This window comes from Ceratotherium simum, chromosome 35, assembly GCF_057802395.1.
Source record: "Ceratotherium simum simum isolate JZ-2026a chromosome 35, ASM5780239v1, whole genome shotgun sequence".
Classification (NCBI taxonomy): Eukaryota; Metazoa; Chordata; class Mammalia; order Perissodactyla; family Rhinocerotidae; genus Ceratotherium; species Ceratotherium simum.
In genome coordinates, this window is record NC_141934.1 from 30,498,435 (window position 1) to 30,523,251 (window position 24,817).

The 24,817-nt window shown below is 55.7% G+C and overlaps 1 protein-coding gene across 3 annotated transcripts in view; it reads left to right on the forward strand.

Moving 5' to 3' along the window:
• The window catches only part of ADGRD1 (adhesion G protein-coupled receptor D1), a 161,018-nt gene extending 140,649 nt beyond the window's left edge, over positions 1-20,369 (forward strand). For 2 of the 3 annotated variants that reach the window (XM_087423472.1, XM_087423473.1), the window contains 6 exons: positions 920-986; positions 11,477-11,568; positions 13,977-14,103; positions 15,385-15,426; positions 16,596-16,688; positions 18,033-20,369. In XM_087423472.1, the coding sequence (XP_087279598.1) occupies positions 920-986; positions 11,477-11,568; positions 13,977-14,103; positions 15,385-15,426; positions 16,596-16,688; positions 18,033-18,128 (517 nt within the window). In that variant the 3' untranslated portion in view covers positions 18,129-20,369. The remainder of the gene's footprint in view (positions 1-919; positions 987-11,476; positions 11,569-13,976; positions 14,104-15,384; positions 15,427-16,595; positions 16,689-18,032) is intronic. The other variant, XR_015549832.1, reaches the window with a different exon arrangement.
• The last annotated feature ends 4,448 nt before the right edge of the window (positions 20,370-24,817 follow it).

Below are 24,817 nucleotides of genomic sequence, written 5' to 3' on the forward strand. Positions count from 1 at the left end.
GTGCTGCTGGGTGCGCAGTCACTGAGTGAGGGGCAAGGCGGCCCCTGGAGACATCCCCATCGTGTATCAGTGACGACTGCCCTGCGCTCCTGGCCAGATCCCCGTCAATGTGCCCAGGCCCTGGGGCTGTGCCCGATCCAGGGAGGGGATCTCCAGGCTCTGTGGAGAGGGGCTGGGCTCCCGAGGTCACGTCCTAGGCTGGTGCAGCAGAGTCCTGTCCCAGCGCCCTCCAGATGCCGGGCTCTCGGCATTTCTGATGCTCTGGAAAGAAAGGAAATAGTAACAGAGCTGGTTTTCTTGCTGAGTTCTTGGAGTCACACTTGGAAGCTAGGAGGAGTTTCACCTCTTCCAGCTGGACCCTGCATCTCAGATGAGGCTTCTCCGGAGTCAGAGCAGTCGCTGGGATCCACTGGAACCTTGTCTGTGGGTTGCGGGCCCGGCGGGAGGTGTGACTGACCGACAGCTGAGGGGCAGGTGGAATGGTGTCACGTGTGACTCGTTGATCCTCTAACCCCTGATGGAAGGCACCAGTTAGTATTTGAAATGGTCTGGAAGAAAGCCAGCCCCTGGCAAATGTCTATTTATTTATTTTTCATAATAAAATTAAAACCTGCTTAGGATTTTGCGTAGACTCTTCAGAGGTTGTGAGTTTTTCCACTAACTGGGGGCCTGTGAAAGCTGCCTTTTCCCTGAGCCGTTCTGCAAACCTGGAAAATTCTTTCCAAGAATGAAAGACAGGAGACCATCATGGATAGGAAACAAACAAAATTGCTGGGAGTAACAGTGTTGTTATGATGGGGCCCCGGGTTGACTCGGTAGCTGAAAAAAACACCATCTTAGTGACTGTTCTGGGAGAAGGCACCCGGGCGCCCGGGGCAGGTGAACAGGTGTTGAAGTAACAGCTCTGCTTCCCCCACAGTTGCTGGCTGTCGCTCGGGAGTGGCGCCATCTGGGCCTTCGTCGCCCCTGCGCTGTTCATCATTGTGGTATGTCCCCTGCTCACGTGGGCACAGAGCTGGGCCGGGAGGGGCAGGGGGAGAGGAAGCGCGTGAGGGCCCCGGGCTCTGTGGAGGTGGGCCTGGGCCGCTGGCTCACGTCCTGAGCTGGTGCAGCATCGTTCTTGCCACCGCCCTACTTGGGGCGTGTGACCAGCCTCATTTCCCGGAATGATGCTCAGAAAGCCGGGCGTGATTTCAGGTTGAATGCAGATCTGTGTAACGCCCTGGAGCACAAGTGCAGACTCGCACAAGAGGGGCAGCGCGGACACAGCTGGTTCTTTTCCGTGACTTTCTCTCGCACGCTCTCTCGGTGGCCGAGGAGCTCCATGATCAGGGAGTGTTACTGAAAGCCTCCTGGGAACCACACCTGGCAGTCAGACTTCTGTGGTTCCGGGGGCAGAGAACGTGACTGGAAGAGGCTGACCAGGAGTGGGATTTATAGCTGGTCTCCGGAGCCCTTGCCCCCCGCCGGGTCCAGGCTCAGCCGACAAGGCCACGTGCCTGGGTTCCGGGCTCTCCACCCCCAGTTCGGTTTCTTACAGTCGGCTCCATTCTCAGGGTGGCCCCATGCTGGAAAGAAACTAGGATAGCACAAAATGCTAACAGCTGTCCTGGGAAAAACACCCTCTTCATCGTTGCTACCGGTCCACCCACATTTCCCACAAAAGTCCTGGGATCAAGTTTCCTCATTTCTGTCGGGCCTGGCTTGGAACTCTGCCCATCATGGACCCCTCGCTGAGGCCAGAGGAGTGGAATGCTCTGATTGGCATGAGGAGTGGAATGCTCTGATTGGCCAGCCCTCACTGAGGCCAGAAGAGTGAATGCTCTGATTGGCCAGGCCTGGGTCACAGCTGTAACCCTGGGGCTAGAGTGAGGGGTCAACCTTCCAGCAAAACCCGTGGCCTCAGAGGGGAGGAAGCTCCCTGAGAAAATCAGGGTGCTGTTACCAGAGGAGAGGAAGTGTTTGGCAGGAGGAACGGGATGTCTCTCTGAGGTCAGTGATGGCAGCCCGTGTCCTTCCGTGGGATCAGTCCCGAGTCTGTCCCCAGCCGTTCCCTGCTGTCATCTGGGTCTGGGCTCAGGTTCCACTGGAAGCTCTTAGGAAACCGGGACAGTGCTGAGCCCGCGAGAAGCTTAGCATTACTGAGATCATACCTACCAGGGCGTTTTTGGCCAATTCCCTGTTGTTACTCAAAGGAAATTTCTAGAGTGTCCTTAGTTTCCCATGAAGTTATTTAACTTTATAACAAAGGCTCAGATTTATAGAGCATCTTTTTTTTTTTTTTTAAGATGTGGAGGGGTTTTTACATTAAATATGTATGTCTCTTGCCCATAGAATAGCTACTTGAAGAGATAGTGTTTTCTCTTTTATAGAGGGGCAGTCAAGGTACCGGGGTCAGAGAAAATGACGAAATCCTGGTCTGTGATGGCAGCTGTGTTATTTTAGTTGTGCCCCTCCTCCACCTGCCCCTCCCTGTCCCTCTCCCTCCTCTGTCCTCTCTCTTCCCCCTCCTCTGCAGGTGATAGCAAACCAGCTTGAACTCCTTTACATAAAAGGCTCAGTCCTAGGAAGCACAAGTGAATCAGGCACGGCTTGTTCCAGGTGCTCAGTGATGTCAGCAGATGTCTCCTGCTCACTCCGTGGCCCCATTGCCTCCATGCTGGCCCCATGTCAGGCATGCACTCTTGGGTTGGGACACGATGGAGCTGGCGCCCAGACACGTCCTGCAGGTCTGCGGTCCAGGGTGGAGAGGGAGGCGCTGTTCGCAGCAGTCCCAGCGGAAGCCCCCAGGCCAGTCTGATTGGCCTCTGTGGGTCACGTGTCTGTCCCGTCACCAAGGATGGGAGAGAGGCAGATGATTGGCCAGACCCACATCACATGACTGCCTGTGGTGGGGCTTATTAGGCCGGGGGCTGGGGGTAGGGTGGAGGGTCCTGGAGAATCCGTGGGAGGGCTGTGGGAGAAGGGGGTGCCAGCACCCTCCCACCCTGGTCAGTACCTGGGGCCTGGTCAGGGGCGGGGCATCTCTGTGCCACCTCACCTAGCCATCCCTCCCCGTAGGTGCGAGGTGACACCAGGGAGGGGTGGTCCACGGAAGGGCCTCCTCACGTCCCTCCTGCCCACCCTGTGTGAATCCACAGAACGTGCTCTCCACGGGCCTGGGTGGGACCCCAGAACATGCTCTCCACAGGGCCAGGACCCAGAGCACTCTCCACACCTCCAGGCAGGACCCCAGAACACGCTCGGCACGCGCCCCTGGGCAGGGCCCCAGGCATCCCTGTCTCTGAGCAGCTGCCTTTGAAGGGTGTTGGGTGCTGAGTCCTCCCTCGGGAGGGGTCCTTGTTCCCTAGTGTCCTCATTCATCACCTCCCCCATCGGGTGTCCCAGCGTGCCGTGACAGCACCATGAACTGTGCTCGCAGTCTGATGACAACACACTTTCCGTGTCAACAGTGATGGCAGTCAGCACAGGCTTATCGGGAGGGTCTGTGGACAGCACTGAAGTCCACCCCCTGCCCCTCCATCCACATGGATGTTTCATACATATTGTGAAGCCAGCCCTTCCTTCTCACCTCCCTGTTCCTTTCCCCATTGGCTAATTTTAAAGCTCATCTGACTTTGTTCCAAATTCCATGGCACTGACTGAGACCATGGGCCCTGGTGGCTAATTAAGATGAATCCCAGAGAAGATGCTGAAAGACTTGCTTGTTCCTTCTTAATTAAAATTCTGCTCCGACGCTCCTCATGCCACACGGAGCTGCAGCAGCATCTTCTTGGTAAAGGGTTTCCAGAGGACAGAGCGTGAGGGGACGTCATTCTGGTGTCATCGTCTGTTTGGGACTGGGGGGGCAGGGGAACTGGTGCCAGCTCCGTACACGATTCCCATCATTCCAGCTGCATCGACTCGGCTCCCCTTCATGCCCGTCTCCTGCCGGCTGACATGTGCTCTGGGCTGTCCACAGGGACAAGCATGTGATGCCCCTGTGAGCCTCCTGGGTCCTCCGTGGCTCGGGCACCTGTGCCTCTGTGCTGGAGGAGAGGCACGGGAGGCCGGGCTGTGCTCCAAGCTATGCGGGGCTTTGTGGGCCCACCAGGCTCTCTGTAGGGTCCCCAGTGGGTCCCTGGTGGGAGGGGTGGACGACAGGGAGATGGGCTGTGTGGATGCCGTCCCCCTCCTGCCTTTGCTGTGCCCGGGGGTGGGGACTGGTCTGGACTGATATGGACCAGGCTCCTCGCCCCCTGGCCTTGAGGAAGTTTGGTCCCTGGAGGCACCGGCAGGAGATCAGAGGGCGGGAGGAGGGTAAGGCCAGATGCTCACCCGGGGCCCCCTCGTGCAGGCTGCGGGCGCAGGGGCTGCTCCGTCCTCCACAGGCCCCGGTGCTCTCCGGTCCCTGACGCTGCCCCTCCCCTGCCCTCGGCTCCTTTGTATCACGGGAGCTAACGTCCCAGGCACCTTGCGAGCCCTGCCTGTCTCTGGCTCCCGTGTGGTGCCTGGAGGTTTTCTTCCTTTGTCCGCCAGATGGTCACAATCACGTGGCTGTCACTTCTATAAGTGGAGGGCCTCAGTGGTCTGCTCCTGGGGGCACTGACCCACACGTGCATGTCTGTCCCCTCCCCTCCCAGTAGCCCCTCAGTCCCTCTCTGTCCAGGAGGGGAGCAGGTGCTGCTGGGTCATTTGCCTCACAGGCCGGCAGGCTCTGGTCCTGCCAGGGGTGCCTGTCCTCCCAGACCCTGCCCTCCAGGCCCTGCCCGCCAGCCCAGAGGCCACTGGAGGCGCATCCTAGCCGCTGTCTTCCCAGAATCCCATGCCCAGGATGGCCGTTCCCAGGAGGGGCTGAGAGGGGGCTTAGGGGCACATCCTAGTAGGACGGGTGAGGGGTGGGGTGTAGGGGCAGGGGGGTCACGGGGGAAGATGTTGCTGAGCCCCCAGCATGAAGGGATGAGAACCCTGCCTCAGGCTGGGGTTTGGGAAGAGGAGAAGTGTGGGTCTGGGGGCCTTTTTGAGGAGTCTGGGATGAGAATGAGGTGAAGGATAACCCGGAGCTGAGAGCCGGGTGTGGAAGGGAGGTGGGTCTGAAGGAGAGAATGACAGCTCTTGTTGGTAAACGGAGCTGAGAGCCGGGTGTGGAAGGGAGGTGGGTCTGAAGGAGAGAATGACAGCTCTTGTTGGTAAACGGCTTGAAGCTGGGTTCTGAGGGGCGAGTCCAGCCCCTAGGAATGTCCTCTGTGGCTGAGCTGAGTCGGCCTGCCCGGTTCACTGTTGTTATTTCAGTTTGAATTAGGTGCTAGCATTAACCTCCCAGAGATCTCATGTGAATATCCAGATTTCTGGGATGATCTGATAGTACGGCCCGTTTCCCAGTAACCCAGTAATGTCGCCCCCACCGCTGCTCTGTGGTCGAGGGTGGGAGCTGCTGACGGGGGAGGTGGGTGAGGCTAGCCACCCCCACCCCACTGCCTGGTCAGTCCCCTGTCGTGGCTGGTCTTTGGCTCCCACAGCCTTGCCGCCGCCCTTGGAGGCTGAGCCACCATCTGGGCATGCACCGTGGACAGGGACAGCGTCCTCGGGGGAGAGGAGCTTCAGACGAGCTGGATGAGGCCGAGGACCAAGCAGGGCGGAGGGCACGCCTGTCCTGTGAGGGAAATCTCCTTCCAGGAGGGGCGCAAGGTCGGGAACGGGGCGGGATAGTGGTCTGGGAGCCTCCATCCTTTGTGTTAACAGAGAGCCCCGAGTGCAGGCCAGCGTTCTCCAGCTCATCCTTTCAGCTGCGGGAGATATGCCACGTGGTGACGTGTTACTGCGCTTTCAAATGCAGGCTGTCCCTCCCCAGAGCTGCCTGAGGCTCGTGTGCAATCACTTTACCACCTGGCCTTTTACGGGGTCACAGAGGCTTCAGCCAGAGACCCCGCGGGCTCCCTCCCTCCCGCTCTCTGGGGTCTGGGAGGGCAGTTCCCCTGATCAACCAAATGTAGACACAGGCCCAGCACAGACTCCAGGCCCATCAATAATTAAACTCTGCTGCTCAGACACGGACATTGGGAGGGGTTTGAGGGGAGAGCTGATGACAAGGGTGAGGCAGGGGAGTGACTGTAGGCACCATGTCCCTGTCCCCTCGCTGTACCGACTGAACCTCCGGATCTGAGGGCCTGGCAGGTTGGGCCCTTCCCAGACGTTTCCCGGGTGAGCTGAGTTTTCCGTCTGGCTTTGGTTGGTGACAGCTGGGGACCCGGAAGGTGCCCTGCCTGGATCCCTCTCCACCACCCACCACGGCGGGGGGTCCAGCCGCAGGACCCCAGCATCCCGTGTCCTCCAGGCTTCATTCCTCAAGAAGCGCGACCTCCAGTCCCATACCCAGCCCATTCCTTGAGGTCAGCCATCAACCCTCGAGGACAGCAGTTCTCAAGCTTGTCACATGATGGGGTTACCAGGGAGCTTGAAGACAGTTCCTGCGCGAGCCCCACCTCAGGAGGGTTTGGTTTTATTGGACCTGGGCCCCAGGGCCTTTCAAAGCTCCTGGGTGACGCCAGCGTGGAGCCGGCTTGAGGTCTGAGGTGCTCTTGGGGGGCATTGAGAGCACTGGGCGGTGGGGAGGAAGATGTGGGCTGAAGGGGATTCAGTGATTTCACAATCAAGTGCAGGGCCAGCTGCCTATGGCCCCGTGTGTCCCCTGCCTGCTTTTGTCAATCGAGTTTTGTTGGCCCCCGGCACAGCCATCTATTCACGAGCTGTCCGTGGCGGCTTTCATGCTGCAGCAGCCAGTTAGGTCGATGCAGTAGAGACTGTATGACCCACAAAGCCCAAAATATTTACGACCTGGCCCTTGACAGAAAAAGCGTGGGGACCCAGGGCTAGGGGCCACAGTGGTGGGGTCCTGCTGACCCCATGCCTCTCTGACCTAGTCAGGCCTCATACTGGCCTGGCGGGGCGGGGGATCTTAGGCCTTTTATCTCCTCAGGGGACCCATGGTTGCGCCATCGAGTCGTGCCCCTGTTCTCCCAGAGGACCTCTGCCTGATTTCCAAATGAAGAAAGCAGGTTTCAGAATAACGAGCATGGCCTGACCCCATTTGTGTAACGTGTCAAAAGCTCTGTATGGGGGCACATACGTGGAAAAGGAGTGTCTGGACGGTGCACATGGAGTGGTGGTTCCCTGGACAGGGCTTGGGTCTGGGCGTATATGCGTCAATGGGCCAGACATTTGAAAATGCCCACATGTCGCTTGCAAATTTTAAAGTAAAACACTCTAGAAAGGTGCATGTTTGTGTCGGGACGTGTGGTTTCTGTGTGTCCTGGTGAGGTGCGTCCTGCAGGGGCAGGAATTTGGGGACAGTGAAGGGGTACTGTGGGGCCTGCTGGGCCAAGTGCTGGGGAGAAAAGGACAGAACCGAGCCCCGTCCAGTCACAGCCCGCCCTGTCGCCTCACCGCCAAATATACCCCACTGACTGTCCCTTCACAGATGGTCCTCCCCAATTATGAAGGGAAGTGGGTGCCGTTCCTTGGGTGACTCCAGGAAGGCTAAATGCAAACACGCCACGGGACCAACGGGTTTTATAGAAGCCAGAGTCTGGACCCCCAAGAGCAGGGACCCTGTGGGTGGCAGTGTCACCTTAGCCTGAGCCCCCCAAAGCGGGCTTGTTCTGTGCCAGACCCACCGGGGAGAGGGCCTCCAGGTCGGGGGAGAGAAAGAGTCTCTTAGAGATTTAAAATTCTCCTCTCATCTGAGGAGAAGCCAAGGCGGCTGTGTCGATGTAGATGCAGGTATGTGGACACAGATACATAGATACAGACCAGCTGTGGATTCATAGACCCAGATACGGACGTAGATACAGTTACAGTTACAGACACAGCTACGTAGATACAGACACAGGGGACACAGACGTAGAGACAGGTGCATGTGCACGCTGCGGTGTCCCTGCACATGTATGTGTGCGTGTGTAACCCTGTCACTGTGAAATGGTGTACGTCCCAGCGAGTTTTCACAAATAAATGCCCGCATGGCTCTGACCAGGTCAACAAATGGCATGGTTCGAACTCTAGAAGCCCAGTGCAGTCACCGCCCCCACCAGAGGTCGCCATGACCTTGAGTGTGTATCTGCACCCCACACCCCATTTTTTGCTGAAATGCGGCCCATGAGTTACTCCTTTGACACGTGTCGTAAGTAGCTTCTCGGCTGTTGTAAGCAGAGGTGCCTAGGTGACAAAATACTCGATGTCCCCGTGACCGTGACATGTGGCCTCAGCCCGGGGCCTTGCCTGGTCTGCAGCCAGGCACAAATGAGGATGAGGGACTGGAGCAAGGGGCAGGCCTGCTTCTGATTTGTATTTTCATGAGACACCGGATGTGTTTCACTCGCAGCCTGTGTCTCCCCCCAATGACACGCTACTGTGGGATGGAGGTCAGCGGTGCCTCCTCTCATCATGCCACAGCAAATGCGATTGTGCCACTGGGGTGCAGGGAATGTGCCTGCTGGGTGTGGCCAGAGGGAGAGAGGGAGAAATAAGTAATCCCCAGCAAAATCTTTGGAGATATGGGAATGATGATGAATGGTAACAGCCAATAATGTGAGCAGCTTAACCATATTGAAACTCTTCCTTCTGGGTCTTAAATATAGGGGCCATGAAATAACAAAGGACCTGAAATCAAATCAATCACTTGTCATGTTCTTATGTTTGTGAAGCACTTTGCCATAGTTCCATCTTCCAGTCAGTGGCCACATCATGAAAGTCTGTGGACAGCAGCCTCTGTATCCCTCAGCTTCACGCCTGAGAGGTCTAGAGTGGAAAAAACACTTCAGCCTCTAGCAGCAAAGGGGAGATGGTTATGATGGGTCCTCCCGGCTCATGCGGGGTGTTGGTCGTGATGAGTCCTCCGGGCTCACGTGGGATGTTGGTTGATGAGTCCTCTTGACTCATGATGGGTGTTCAAGCTCCTCCCCTGAGGCTGCCTGGCACCCCTCTCCCAGATTTCAGGCACTGTGGTCCCTCCATCCCCTTCCCTGAATCACTGGAATGCTGCACAGTTACGTCTCCTTTCCTCCTGACCCCAAGGACACTGCTGAGACGTTCACAGGGAAAGGGAATTACCTTATTTCCCTTGTAGTTTATAATTGTTGTAAATTGAAATTTACTTAAGTGATTTAATTTTCTAATTTTAACACACATGGTTAAAAATTTGAAAGAAAAGCTTAAGAATATATATGAAAAGTCTCTGCCCACATCTCTCTCTCAACTCCCTGGTTTCCATCTGCCCCCCGAAACAGGCAACCCCTGAAGCTCATTTCTTGTGTGTCCCCGGGGTTTATGCAGATACAGATGACTGTGAGTGCATATGCACCCCGTTCCATGTCTTTTCCACACAGGACATATTGGATTTGTCAGCACTTGAGACCTGCCTTGGTCCATATTGCACCCACAGAGTGGGGGGCCACTGTAGCCCCCAAACCGCTGCCTGTTGGTGGATTTTCAGGTGGTTTCCAGTCTCTTGCTGTTACAAACAAGACTTCAGCTATTGCCAGGACATAAATTCCCAAAGTGAAAGAGGCAGGATGTGCAGCATGGCAGACAGAGGACCTGGGTAAATCTCCCCAGATGCGAGGAAACCACCAGAAGAATCCCACATATAAAACATTTCAGAACTCTAGAAATTACCCAAAGGCATTAAAAGTGAAAAGCATTTACTCAAGAACAACTAGTGAATCTCCGTGAGAGCAGCGGGGTCTGTGGCACTTTGCTGGGCTTCCCCCCCACCCCCACCCCCAGCTCCGGGACAGGATGCAGCGGAGACAGGACCGGCTCCAGGCGAGTGTGCGATGCCAGCCTTCCCTGACTTCCGTGGCCCCGACTGTCTGGGATTGACAGTCCTACCCCGCAGCAGTGACTGCACTGAGTTTCTCTCCTTTGTCACTGTCCGGGTTGAATGGAATGTCACTGCATTTTAAAACTAATAACCTGTCATCCGCGCCGGCCCAAGCTCTCTTGGTCTGGCTGAGTTCTTGTGGCTCTCACCCATTCACCAGTGAGCAGGGTGGCGGGGCACTGGTGGTACTGAGCATTCACGCTGTCACCTTCTCCCCTCTTCCCTGACCGCAGGGGGCTTCAGCTGTCGCCCTCACTTTACAGGGAGAGAATGAGGGCAGATAAGGTCTGCCTGTCAGGAGCTGAGCTGCCAGTGTTGAGGTGGTCGGTTAAGACAAGGAGCCAACCTGGAAGCAGCAATCAAGCCTTTATTCCATCACTGCAATAGCATAAGGCTGACAGGACGGGGTGCTGGCTCCCCCAGGCTCCATCCAGGCAGCAGCACAGACGGGCTGTCTCACTGCTGAGAGCCCTGGGCAGATGGCTCCTGCTGACTGACCCGGGGAGAGGATGAGGGAGAAGGGCAGGGCATGGAAGGTCCTGAGTACTGAGGCAGAGGCGGAGAGTGTCTGCAGGGCCCCAGAGAAGGGGTGTCAGCAGAGGGGCTTTGGAGAGGCCTCAGCCTGGGGCCCCCACGAGGAGGCCTTGGAAGGCAGGTGCCTAGGCTAGGAATGCAGACTGCGATGACATGGCCCGCCAGGTGGGATGGGTGTGAGGGGCCTGGGTCCCTGCCTGCAGTCCCTTCGGAGCTTGCAATGCTCTGCCGTGAGCCACGTCTGGTGTAGGGAGGCCGGAGGCCGCTGTCTTGCGAGGCCTCAGGTGAAGCCTTGTCATTGCCTGGGGTCCAGAGGCTGAAAGTTCACACATAGGGTTTTGGCCTGGAGCTGGACTCCTCACTGACCCTGTAAATGACCTCAGAGTCTTTCAAAAACAAGGGAGAGGTCGCTGGCCACAGCACAGCCCCTGAGTCCAGCCGTGGACTCTGTCCAGCCGTGGACTCTGTGGCACAAGGAAACGTGGGGGCTCTCCCTTCCTCTGCTGGCACCTGCCTTGTCAGGGTCCTGTTCAGGACCCTGGAGAGCTGCCCACAGGAGGGGACAGGCTGTACTGGAACTTCCGCTGGAGACCCTTCACTCCCTGCCCGCCCCACAGGCCCCAAGCTGAGCTTTCCAGTAGGTTCCTAGCAAGGAGGGAGCATTGGGCAGAGGATGAAGAACCCTCTGCTGTGGCCTCCACGGGCCTCACGGCCGTCAGCTTGGGGTGAGGGCAGGAAGTGAGAGCCTGCAGTGTGCTAGGGCTTCACAGATATGATTTCTTGTCCTTTCAACGATCAGTTTGCTCTGTGGATATTATTGCTCTTTCTCATCAAATGGGGAAACTGAGGTTCAGAGGCTGAAGTAAGTTGTGCAGGGTCACACCCAGTGAGCAGATGCTGAGATGCGGTTCGCACCCACGGGCTCTCTTTGATGTGCTCCTGGGACGAGAGCCAGTGTGTTCTGTGAGCGCCCGGCGGGCAGTCCTGCGGGTGGCGTGCAGGGAGCGGGCGGCAGCCAGGTGGACTCAGATTTCCTGCAGGTGCAGCTCCAGCCCCTCCCTCCCTCCATTGCTTCTTCTTGTGCAGGTCAACGTCGTCATCCTCGTCGCCGTGACCAGGGTCATTTCACAGATCAGCGCCGACAACTACAAGGTCCATGGAGATCCCAGTGCATTCAAGTAAGCCGGCCCGGGGGCTGCCAGCAGTGCCCCTGCCCGCAGAGGGCGCTCGGGGGAGCAGGAGGGGCTCCCCTGGTGTCCTCGCCATCTCCCTGGGGAATCCCTGGGCTCGTGTCCTCGCTCCACTCCGTAATCACTCTCTGTGACCTGACCTGTCCTTTCCCAGCCTTGGTGTCCTCGTTTATACAGGAGGGGGGGTCTACTAGATGTCATCTGGGGACTGCTGACCCCCAGGGTGAGAGGCAGCATGCAGCGAGGTGAAGAGGAAGATCCTAGAGCCCAACCACCCTACCCATGTCAGTCCTGCTCAGCCCCTGCCATCTGCTAGGACCTTGCGAATTATTTAACCCCTTGATTCCTTGCTCTCCTCATCTGTGAGGTGGGGATGGCAGTGGGACCAGCTCACGGGGCGTCGTTGCAGGAATATCCCGAGGAGGGTAGAGCTTCCGGGCGGCTCTGGGGCTGGTCCCTCTGGGGAAGGAGCAGGTGTCTCTGGGCAGGGGTTCCACCCTCACACATGCTGTCCTCTGGGGTTTCCTGACCCCGTATCAGTCAGGGCTCTGCTGAGTGCAAGTGACAGGAAACCCGACACACACTGGCTGAAGAAAAGGGGGATTTATCGACACGGTAACTGAAAAGTTTAGGCCCTATCTGACGACAAAATCACCAGCATCCAGTTCGTCTTTGCATCTCTCAGCCCTGAGTCCTGTGTCAGCTTCATGCTGAGGTGGACGCTGCCTCCTGGTGACGCGGGGAGGAACCTCTGTCCCACCTGCTCAGACAGAGGCCCTGAGTCTGGAGGCCGAGACTCAGGCTGGGCCATGTGTCCACCCTGAACCGGTCACAGTGGAATGGAAGTCACCAGTTAACCTGGACCTGAGTCACACGGTCCACCCTGGCCCTGGGGTACAGTCAGTACCCCCAAACCACAGGGCCAGGAAGTGGGAGAGCTGGCCCCTCACAGGGAATTTGAGGCTGTTATCCATGAGTTACGTTAGTTACACTGTATCTTTTCTGATCTGAAAGGGAACAGTGAATACGTCAGCAGCAGGTGGATAAGACAGTTATTCTGTAATGAATTCCAAACACTGTAAATTAAACTGACAAGAGGCTCCGTCGCTCTTGGGCTCTTTCAGCCTCTGGAAACCTTGGAGGGCTGCGCCCTGGGGGAGAAGAGATGCTCCCGGGTCAGGGATCACTTCCTTTCCTCTTACGCCAGTGGGAACAGGCAGCGCTGTCCTGTGGGGTGGCCTGTCCCCGTCCCGCGGTGGCCTGGCCAGGGAGGACCTGTCCCTCCCACAGTCCACCCTCAGCTCCCCAAGGCCCCCTGACCCTGGCTCAGGGCCGCCAGTCTGTCTCCAGCTCTCATCTCCCCTCTCAGCGAGGCACCGGGGATCACTGCTTTCTGGACCCCAAACAGCCAGGTGCTCACCCCACACCTGCGCCCCCTCCGTCCCCACCCCTGCTCCCTCTCCTCGCTCCCCACAGCCCAGGAAGCAGCTCCTCCACCACCTTGTCCCTCTCTCCGGGGGAACGTCTCCCCGAGGGGAGGGCTGACAGGCGAGGTAGGGACCGTGCGCTGGGAGCGCATTTCCGAGTCTGCAGAACCACAGCTGGTGGCACTGCCCTCGGTGCCCTCCCGTGTCCTGCACGTGACAGCAGGGACGTGGTCCTCCCAGGCGAGTGCAGGCCGCGTCTCTCTGGACAGACACCCTGACACGGTTACAGAGCCCAGCAACCCCTGCCCTGCAGCAATTCCTCTTTAAGTGGCCGAGCCTGACCCCTGGGCCACTCCTCACTCTCCTCTTAGTGTCGTTTGTGTAACCCTCGCCCCCTGGGCTGGTGACACCAAGCCGGGAGCTCTGGGAGGCCGACAGGAGGACAGCAGTTACAGCATCCTCAGGAAACTTCTGCGGCTCCTTTTCCTCCTTGTCTCTTGGTTTCAATCTAGTCATTTCTTCTGTGCTGAGCAGCTCGGGGTTCAGGGTGAGCCCACAAGGCTGATGCTGCGGCTGTCCCTGCCCTGGGCGTGTCTCCCACCCCATTGGGCTCCTCAGCTCCTCTCTCCTCTGTGGGCACCTGGGATCAGCGTGTCCATCCAGCATCAGCACCGGCTGGATGCGGGGGTCCGCCTGAGTGTGTGCAGAGGGCGTGCTGGCTCCTGGTGCCACATGCCAACTGCAGCAGAGCAGAAGCAGCACCATTGACAGGGCCCAGAGCCAGCCTGGCAGGGGCACCGTCTGATTCGTCCCATGTGGTCAGCTGCTCACCCGAGGTCACCTGCAGGGAGGAGCCCATCCCTCCCAGCGGGGGCTATGTCTCCTCCCATCAGAAGCCGTGCGTCCAGAGGCCGGTCCTCTGGACCACCCTTGCTTGCCCGCTACTCAGAGTCCCCATTTCTCTTTCAGGTTGACAGCAAAAGCTGTGGCCGTGCTGCTGCCCATCTTGGGGACCTCGTGGGTCTTTGGCGTGCTTGCTGTCAACAGGCGGGCCGTGGTCTTCCAGTACATGTTTGCCGTCCTCAACTCCTTACAGGTGAGCGCCGGGACTGTCGGGTGCGCGAGTTGGCTGTGAGCTTTGTGCGTGGATGTGAGAGGAGCAGGTTGACACACAAAGGCCAGAGGGAGACCCTCCTCTATGTTCCCTGCACATACCTTATGAGCCCATAGCGTGGGGGCGTCCCCAAGGCTGGAGGACAGAGGCATCAGTGGAGCCACGCCAGGGTCTCTGAGCAGACAGGGCCTGCAGGATCGTGACCCCTGCAGGGCTGCTTCGTCCTCCAGGCCAGTGTCTGCAGGAGCGACATCCGGGCCCGAGAGGGAAGACGGTCAGTGTGTGGGCAGTTCCTGACAGGGAGCCAGGCGTGGAGAGTGGTGTTGGGGGCACCTCGGGGTCTGAGCTAGTGTCTGTCCTCTGCATGGAGGGGCCGGGAAGGGTCATGAGCCTGGAAATCAGAGATGTGGGATGCCCAGAGTCTGAGTCCCCGGACCCACAAGCCCCCAAAGGGAGGGCAGAGCTGGGTGCCCATCACTGTACACACCCCGCATAGCCGAACCTAAGGCTGAATCCTGGCGAATGTCACCGCGGCCCGCCCAGCCCTGCTGTGCTGTCCTTGCTGCCTCTGTGTTTTTGTGACCGATGACCACGTCTTAGGATGGTGGTCAGGCTTCTAGTTTGTAATAAGCTTCCATGCTTAGTTTCCCTCTGGTGGTTTATCATGAAACGTGGTAGTTGTCCTGGCTCCAGGTCCTGGGGCTCCTCCTTTATCCTCTTTGTGTCCCAGTGGCCTCCTCCATAAAGTGGGAGCAGTCACAGGCCCCACTACACGAGGCGGCTTTTAGCACTAAATGGGATAGCTCACGTGAGGTTTGCCTAGTGCCTGACACGTGGTAGCTGTCTCTGGATGTTTGGTGACATCCTCGTTCTTGTGTCTGTTATTGTTATCATCATTCTCAGTCTGCAGATGAGGACACCCAGGTTAGGTGACAGTCTAATGTCATTACCTCTGTGTGTCCCCAGCATTCTGCTCCTTTCCCAGATTAGTCTGCTGGGAAGCCACCTGTCCTTGTGTCTTTGCCCGGGCAGCACAGCCCCTGTGAACCCTGGGCATAGAGGCTGCCTACGTGTAGTTAGATGACGGGGTTGGGTGCAGGAAGCCCCCATCCTCACCCTCAGCTCACTCCCACGCTCCCCAGCAATGAGCCACACCAGTCCACTCTCAGATCCCACGTGTGGCACTGGAAAGAACCATCAGAAAGTGTTTGTAACGAGACACAGGTGGCTCTAATTCTGTGTTTTTCTCCCCTTCCTTCCCAGGGATTTTTCATCTTCCTCTTTCATTGTCTCCTGAATTCCGAGGTACGTCTGCTCTCCTCCCTGGCAACACAAAGCTGGTTTTCCGTTTCTGAAGGGGCACAGAGACAGGAGCAGTGCTACCCTGTCAGGCTGGTGTTGGGAATGTCACCCTGAACAAGCCGTGGTGACAAGCTGTGCACAGCAGGGCTGCTCTCCCTTAGCCCTTCTCTCTCATCCAGGTTGCTAAGCAACCTCCCAGCATCCTCCCTCTCTGATGTCACACGGGCACTGCTGTCTGTGTGGGGGACAAGGAGAGGCAGAGATCAGGACCTTGCTGGTGTCTGGCATGTTAGGGAGAGTGAGATGTGGGTGTGCTCCCAACAGTCCCCCCGAAGACCTTTGGGAAGCTGTCCTGTGGTGTAAGGAGGAGGTTGGAGAGGGGTCTTTTGTAATTTGGCCTCCCAGGGCACTGGGGCAGCTGGGGCAGCCTGGGGCGTTATCTGCTGTGTGCTCAGCCACGGGGAGGGTGGAGGCTGCTCCAGATACAGCCCTGCCCCTCAGAACCCACAGTCCTGTGGGAGGAGGTTCACCTAAATTGCAGGCTTGGCATTCAAGCCCCACCAGGCTGTGGTCATGGGGAAGGGCCTCTGGAATGGGGAATGGGGACGGGCAGAAGCACCATCTGCTCTTTAGTAGAGCAGTCCCTTTGCACACGGAGAGGCAGGCAAGGAGGGAGGAGGTAGGGGTGGCCAGTGGAGGGGGGATCACATGCTGGCAAAGACCCCAGAGCAGCCCAGGCAGGGCCTCAGACTGTGACGCATGTGGCGGATAGGGGACCGCCCTCAGCACCGCGCATGGCCTGCCCACGTGTGCATTAGTTGATTTGCTCCTCCGTATTGTTTCTGCTGCACGGCACATGCTCTGCCCTCCACACCGTTCACTGCCGAGTGTGTCCCGTCTCCCCTGCAGAACTGTGAGGAGGCCATCAGACCATCCAGATCCACCTTTCTCCCCGGGCAGGGCCTGGGCTGGTGGTGGAGACACAATCTGTCTGCCAAATGAGTCAGTGACTGTTGGAATCTGGTGTTTCCAAATCTCGTCCTTGCCCTGCATCCGGTGTTGTGGGGCCTCTGTCAGCACAGATTCCTAGCAACCTTGTAGAGTGACCTCTGATTGTTGCCACGTCAGCCTCTGAAATTGCTTCTGATTATCCCTCTGTTCCTCTTCCGCAGGTGAGGGCTGCCTTCAAGCACAAGACCAAGGTCTGGTCCCTCTCAAGCAGCTCTGCCCGCAACGCCACCGTGAAGCCCTTCAGCTCTGAAGTCGTGAGTGCTGTGGCTGTCCTGTCTAGATCCCGTCCCTGCGTGGGCTGATCCTGTTCTCAGTGCCTTGCATCCTTGGCCCAAGGGCTGGTTCTCTATTGGTTGTTGCGGGAAAGCCAGGCCTTGTGAGCCCCGCCGTGGAGTTGCTTCCCAGCTTCGCTGAGCTGCGCAGGCTCTGCCTCACCAAGGACGCGGTGCTGAGGCCCAGTTTCAAATCCAGAGTCTCAGCCCCTCCTCTCCTGCCTCCGCGAGCTCCAGCCTCTGCAGGCTCAGGGCTGTGCAAGCAGCTGCCCAGCTCGGGGCGGAGGAGGCGAGGCTGCGTGCTGGCTGTTCCTGTCTGGCCCTTTCACGCCTGACAGAGGCTGCAGGCTGTGCAGGGGCAGCAGGGTCCTCTGTCCCGATAAAATCGCCACAACACTCTCTCCCGCCCCGTTTCCAGGGGCAGCACCTCTGTGTTGACTCAGGGACATGGAAGGACGTACAGATCAGTGGACACTGGACCTGCTGATGTGTCCCATCAAGGCACAAAGTCGTGGCCCAGCCCTGCCTTCTGGGAGCTTGTCCTCTGTGTTGGGTCTCCCACTGTGGACGCCTGAGAAATCGGGGCTCCATGCTCCACGCTCGATGCCTGGGGTCTAAACAGGCCTCTCCTCGTAGTGCCGGCTCGGTTCCCCTCCTCCTGCAGGGCGTGCTCCATCATCAGCCTGTCCTCGAGGCCCCAGGCAGGGCCCCCAGCAGCCTGGCGCAGACGGCACCTCTGCCCTCCCTGCGCCGCTGTCTCCTGCCTGTCAGTTAGGTCCTCACACAGCTGTTGTGTCCTTAGGAAGTCCTTCCTGGAGGGCCCCAAATAAAGGTGCTCCCGCCACTTCAGGGTCATACTCCTGCCACTCTCTGCAGTGGCCTCTGTCTGCCGCCCCCCGGGATGTAAACGCCATTTACATGGCGGGGACAAGAGGGGCATGGGGACACGGAGCTGTTGGCTTTCTTCACTGCCTGACCCACAGCCAACACGATACCCCATGCACTGCGTGCTCAGTGACAGACGTGGAGGGAACGTGTGAATGAACAGAGGGAGGTGAACGAGTGAATGAGTGGATGGATGAATAGAAGGATGCATGAATAGAAGGGTAGATGGATGAATGAGGGAGTGCACAGAAGCTAGAAGCGATGAGGGAGGGAGCCCAGCGCAGAGCAGGGGAGAGCAGCGCCCCTCTGAAGTCCGGGATCCTTGTTTCTTGGGGGAGGGTCCTCGGGCAGCTTTCTGGCCCCAGGCTTCCGCACCCACGTGGGGTTTGGATCTCTGATCTCGGAGCAGGGACCTCACGCCTCACCCCTCTGTGGTTGCAGATGAACGGGACCCGGCCCGGCACGGCCTCCTCCAAGCTCAGCCCGTGGGACAGGAGCAGCCACTCCGCCCACCGCGTGGACCTGTCCGCCGTGTGAGCAGAGAGCCATCGGCCTGCCCTCGGATCACCCCCACCCCGCACACAAAACACAAGAGCAGTCTACCTTCACCAGTGGGACCCTGTCCTCGTGGCTGTCCGGACGTGAGGGTCTCGGCCCCTGTGACGGTGTCCTCACCTGTGACCCTCTCTGTGTGACAGAGCCCACTGCTCAGCCCACAGCCTGACACACAGCCGTGGGTGACCCTCCTGGCTTGGGTCCTCCTGTGGGCTGAGGGCCTGCCCTCCGGGCACCCTGAACACACAGCAGCCCCTGTGAGCTTCCCCCTCATCCTGCAGGTGCACAGAGCCTCGGACCCGCCACACCCTGGGCACACGGGACTCAGAGCTGCAGCATCAGGAGGGGAAGCTTAGCCTCTGCACCGTGATGGGGACTCGGCACCAAAGAGGGGGGCCCTGTGGGGGAGTCAGGGTCCCCGCCCACCCCAGAGGTTCAAGTGGAGGCAGATGGGGGCCTGTGGGGAAGAGCTGGGGCATGTTTTCAGCCTGCTGAATTTACCCAACAACAAACCCCCGCAGCCAGGCACCAGCCCCGGTGCAGAACTCTGGGCAGGGTGACGCCACGCGGCTTACCCCGCGGTCTGCTGTGTGGTCTCTGCTGGGGCCTCCGCCAATGCCGAGGGCTTTGGGCTACAGACGCTGCTGCTCGGGCCCTGTTGTGCTGGATGCCTCGCCCAGGAGAAGAGCCAAGTGGGCACCACGCGCAGCAACCGGGCTTCGAGGCCACTGCTTGGGAAAGCCTCGCGGCCCGGTCCTCAGTGTTGACTCTTCAGGCTGAGTCGGCCTTCAGACATCCCCTTTCTGGCACCTGAGCCTCCGTCCGTGTTCCCGGTGGCCCCCAGAGCTGACTGCCTGCCGCCCTGCAGCAGGTTTCCCTGTCTAGACCTCTCTGTTTCCCAAGGCCTGACTTCGCCTAGAGTCTGTCCTCATCACTTCTCCGCGCTCCTCTGGGTTCCTAACAAGCGGATCACAGTGGTGGGCGCCAGCGGTTCATGTCGCCGCACAGGAGGCCCACGCCTCTGATCACGCGGAATAGAGGCTGCCTGCTTCCTGCGTGGCCGACAGCTTTGAGGGAGGTCTCATGGGCCTCACGTCCTGCCTGACGGGGAGGGGTGACAGTGGCCGAGTCTTCTGAGCTGTTGTTACTTGGTGGACTTGGACTGAGCCCTTGGGAAATGGAATCACTGCTTCAGCTCCACGTGAGGCAGGATCCTGTGGAACAGCAGGTTTGTGATCAGAGATGTGAGCCAACGCCGTGGAGATGCTGGGAGACAGGCCATGAGAGACCATACTGTGATGTGATGTTGTGAGATGTGTGGGTCAGTTCAAACCTGCTTTTGATACTGGAAAATCTCCCGTTAACACTGTGACCATGACAGCATTAAGCCCCTTCCCCGCCCCCACGCATCTGCTTTGTTTCAGTGAGGTTTTTGCATAGCTCTGTGGGCCTTTTCCTTCTTCATCTGGTACCTTCTTAATGTAACTCCCCACCCCCGTGGCGATGAGTAGAATGGTCGTCGCCAGCGACTCCCGCTGCGGGGAGGGGTCAGCCGAGCAGTATGCCCGGGGGCTTGTTCCTCCATCTAGGCCAGGTCCCAAGTGCACCAGCTGATTCAGCACGCGTGACGAGGCCGAGGCCGTTTGCCTGCTGTGCGGCCCCTGGATGTGCTGTGGGGTAAACTGGCTGATGCAGGCGGAGACCACTGCCCAGACCCCGCGTGGTGGACAGCGCGCTCGTGCCTGGCCTGCCCAGGCTTGTCCTTGTGATCCCAGAAACCAGACCACCCGTCACACAGCAGCAGACCCTTGTCCTGCCTGCGAGCACCTAGAATTGAGAACACTGTATTCCTAAGAGTTACACTTGGATGTTTTTCTTATTTAGTTTCTTGTGAAGCAAATCAGGGAGGGAACTGTCTTTATTTTAGATGGAATTCTTTGTTTTTAACTCCCAGCATATTCACTCTAATAGCTAATATATCAAAGGAGGTGAGGAACGGACTTTGTATTTCTCGTGAATGACAGTAGCGCACTTTATTTATAGGCTGTACATTTTGGCTTCTGCAGTACTTAATTATCTACACAGAATTGGCCAAAAATAAGAAATTGGAAAGAATCGTGTGTTTAAAGTAGTTTACAGCACAGGAGAGATGATGAATGCCACTAAGTAGTGAAAATATGTTGTGATTTTTATGAAATAAAATCTTAATGTTCTTAAAATAAAGTGTGGTCTTTACAGTCTTCTGCTTGTGGGAGATGAGCAGGACTGCGAGTCTCCTGACAAAAACCTAAAGAGACACACACGCAGGTAAAATCACAGGCTGGATTCCCTCGACGGACAGGTACTCACGCCTGCTCTGTTCCCAGCACGTTCCAGCCTGGGGACGCTGTGACGGATGAGCGCGGTCTTTGTAGGAGTCTCCTTCTGGGGCTGCGGGGGACACGAACCAGCCTGGGGAGGAAGGGAGGAAGGACAGGCAGAGGATTTGTGTGGCCCTGTGTCTACGCTGGAGCTTGTTCCCAGGAGGTGGAGGGACATTCGCTCACACACCGTCCCCCAGCTGTATTTGTCCATTTGCGCCTGCGTCCTGTGCACAGGCGGACATAATCCACGGGGTCCTACCTCACACCTGCCACACAGCCACCTGCTCTTAAACTTGATGTGTTCTCCTAAGCCATTTTCCATGTTACATACATTGCTCATAATTGTAATTATATATACATAAAACATTCAGTTACATATTATATTTTATAGAAACCTTGCACTATTTTACAATTAGATGATTTCTATGCTTCTGTGTTACATACAGCATATGTAACATATATTTTATTGATATACATATTATATTGCATTTTAATATATTGTATATCCATACTGTTGTTGATACAAATAATACCCAATCTGTAGATAAGAAAGATATTTAATAAGCCAGTGCTGAGGACTAGTCCGGAAGTGCTCTTTTCCCCAGGGAAGACAGCACTCAGGAGAAGTGTGGTTACAGCAGGTTTATATACGAGTTCAGAACAAAGAACATACGTCAAGCATGACAGAAATACAATTTTTTTCCCACAGTCACAAGGAGATGTTTTGCTGCAGTTTAGCACATACACAGCAGGCAACTTGACCTTGGTCCTCTGGGAAGAAAAGCTTATCTTCAAAGAGGCACTGGTATCAGCATCAGAAAAAGAGAGCCATTCATCCCCATCTTTAAAGAGTGCACTCTTTGCTTTGGGAAAACATTTGAAGCAGACGTACAATGCATGTTCTGTGGGCCATAAGTCAGGCTGCTCGGGGAAAAACAAGTTTCAGGCCAAATCAAATTTAAACCAGAATTGCTTCCCCATATACCTAAATATGTGAAAACTTTTTATTCTTATTATTATTTTCATCTCTATCATCTATCTACCATCTATGTCTCTCTCTCTCTCTCTCTCTGTCTCTACCAGGTTGATCAATCAATAGATATTGATGTCTTTGATATCTTTCTGCTTATGGCTTTTTTTCTTACATTGATTATTTTCAAGGTTAAAATTTCAAAACTGGGTTTCTGCATCAGAAAGGGTAAATAATTCCATGACTCTCGAAACATTTTGCCAAATTACTTGCCAAAATGGTTACTGGGTCAATTCCCACTGCCAATGATAACTTATTGATATTCTTGTTTTTCAAAAATTTTACCAGCAAAGAGTGTTATTAGTATTTTTATTACCAATTTAATATGGGTGAAACTGTCATAATTTGCATTTCTTTGATCATTACTGAGATTGAACGGTTTTTCATATGCATCTTTACTTTTTCTCTTCTTTCTCTTAGAAGGGGGGCTGAAAATTCTGAATGTACGGGGGAAGTATTTCATTCATTTATGGTGTTTTCTCGCTTCCTGCACTTTGAGTTCATCTCAGTCACGTTCCCCTTGGTTGATGTGAAGTGGACTTTGGTGAGAGTCAGGAGAGCATCCCCCTCGAGCCCCACGGTGACAACGATGGAGCGGGAACTCCTGCCCGCAGACCGTTATCACAGCCTGAGTCGTCATCACTGCTGCGGTCATTCTGTGAAAAAGCGTCAGCCGGGTCCCAGGCGTTTGGGTGCGTCTTGGAGACCTCAGTCAGCCCGCGGGCCGTGGATCCTGCTCACTCCCTCTGCGATGCTGGGGGAGGCGGGGTGCAGGCCAGGCTGAGTGCGGGGCTGTCCCTCTCTCTTCATCTGCGAGGCCTGAGTGCTGTGGGTGGGGCAGGGGCGAGGGGCCACTGGCAGGCTGCTCCATGGCAGACTCCCCCTGTTGCCCTCCTGGTCCCCGCCTCCTCCGGGCAGAGCCCCAGGTTGCAGCCCCACCTTTCAGGGCGTCTTCTTTGTCGTCTGTCCTGCAGAGGCTCCTCAGACCTTGGAGTCCACACATGGAGGTCACTGTTGTCCTGGGCTCAAATAGGCCTCTGAAATATTTCTTCACCGTGTTCAGGGAGTTTGGGTGTGAGTGCTGGGCTGAGGGGAGGCTGAGGTGGTGCTCAGCTCGTGTCAGTGGCCGATTCTCTACTTTCTTTTTTAAAAATTTTATTTATTTTTTTATTGAGGTATAATTGACTTACGACATTATAGCAGTTTTAGGTGTGCAACAGAATGGTCTGATATTTGTATATATTGCTAAATGATCGCCCAATGCATCTAGTTAACATCCATCACCACACAGAGTTACAGAATTGTTTTTCTTGTGATGAGAACATTCAAGATCTACTCTCCCAGCAACTTTCAAATATTATTAATTCCAGTCACCGTGCTGTACATGACATCCCCAGGACTTACTTATTTTATAACTGGAAGTTTGTACCTTTTGACCCCCTTCACCCATTTTGTCCACCCTCCACCCCCCGCCTCTGGCAACCAGCGCTCTGCTGTCTGTTCTGAGTTCGGCTTTTTTAGATTCCACATATAAGAGAGATCATACAGTGTTTGTCTTTCTCTGCCTGACATTTCACGTGGCATAATGCCCTCAAGGTCCATCCATGTTGTCTGAAATGGCAGGATTTCCTTCTTTCTCATGGCCGAATAATATTCCATTGTATAGTGTGTATATATATCCATTGTATTATTTACCACATTTTCTTCATCCCTTCATTCATTGATGCAGATTTCATATCCTGCAACTTTACTGAATTCCTTTATTAGTTCTAAAAGTTTTTTGGGGGAATCTTTAGGGTTTTCTCTATATAAGATCATGTCATCTGCAAACAGAGATAATTTCACTTCTTCCTTTATGATTTAAATGCCTTTTCTTGCCTGACTGCTCTTGCTGGGACTTTCAGTACCATGTTGAACAGGAGTGGTGAGAGTGGGCATTCTTGTCTTGTTCCTGAGCTTAGAGGAAATGCTTTCAGTTTTTCTCCACTGAGTATGATGTTAGCTGTGGGCTTGTCTTAAATGGCCTTTATTATGTTCAGAGATTTTTTTTTTATCATGAAAGGATATTGAATTTTGTGAAATGCTTTTTCTGCCTCTATTGAGATGATTGTATGATTTTTGTCTTTTGTTCTATTAGTGTGGTGTATCACATATATTGATTTGCACATGTTGAACCATCCTTGCATCCCAGGGATAAATCCTACTTCATCATGGTGTATGATCCTTTGAATGTATTGTTGAGTGAGATTTGCTAGTGTTTTGTTGAGAATTTTTGCATCTCTGTTCATCAGGAATATTGGCCTGTAGTTTTCTTTTCTTGTGTCCTTGTCTGGCTTTGGTGTCAGGGTGATGCTGGCCTCATAGAAAATGAGTTTGGGAGTGTTCCCTCCTTTTCAGTTTGTTGGAAGAGTGAACGCTTGATCTTGGTTTCTTTTTATATTTGATCAAATTCACCATTGAACCATGTGGTCCTGGGCTTTTCTTTTGGGGAGGTTTTTGATTACTGATTCAATCTCATCACTCTCTACTGGTCTGTTCAGATTTTCTGTTCATGATTCACTCTTGGCAGGTTGTATGTTTCTAGGCATGTATCCATTTCCTCCAGGTTTTCCAATTTGTTGTCATATAATTGCTCACAATACTCTCTTAAGATTCTAGTATTTCCGTGGTATCAGTTGTAATGTCTCCTCTTTCATTTCTGATTGTATTTATTTGACTCCTTTACCTTTTTCTGTGAATACCTTCTCTCAGCCCTGCTGAGGATTCCAAGGTTTCTCAGGCCTTTTCTGTGGGTGCATCTGCTCCACACTTCTTGTTCCCTCTTGCGGCAGAATTCTTCAGCTCACGTGCCTTCTCTGGATCCTGCAAAGCGCCAGGCTGAGCGCAGACAGCCCCCCTTCTGCTTTCCCTAGGCGGTGCTGATTGCTCAAATGTGTGCGGTTTCTCCCAGGCTGGCTGTGTGCTCATGCTCACCAGCCGTCTTTCACGGGCTTGTTCCCACTGCCCTGGGGAGCGCGCATGGAGAACCGGCTGCCGGGAGCCTGTGTGTGAGTCAGACACACAGAGCATTGGCGGCTCCTGTGGGCCAGTTTGGGGCATCGTGGTCCAGCCTCCTGATAGAGTCTGCACCCCAGTTAGTAGGATCTGTGTCCTTCTGATATCCTCGGACCCCCGGCTGCTGCTCTCCCAGCTGCTCCCGCCCGCATCACGCAGCCGCCCGCAGTATCCTGGATGGGAGGAGAAAGACTGGGTCTCTGGCAGCATCCACCCTGCTGGGG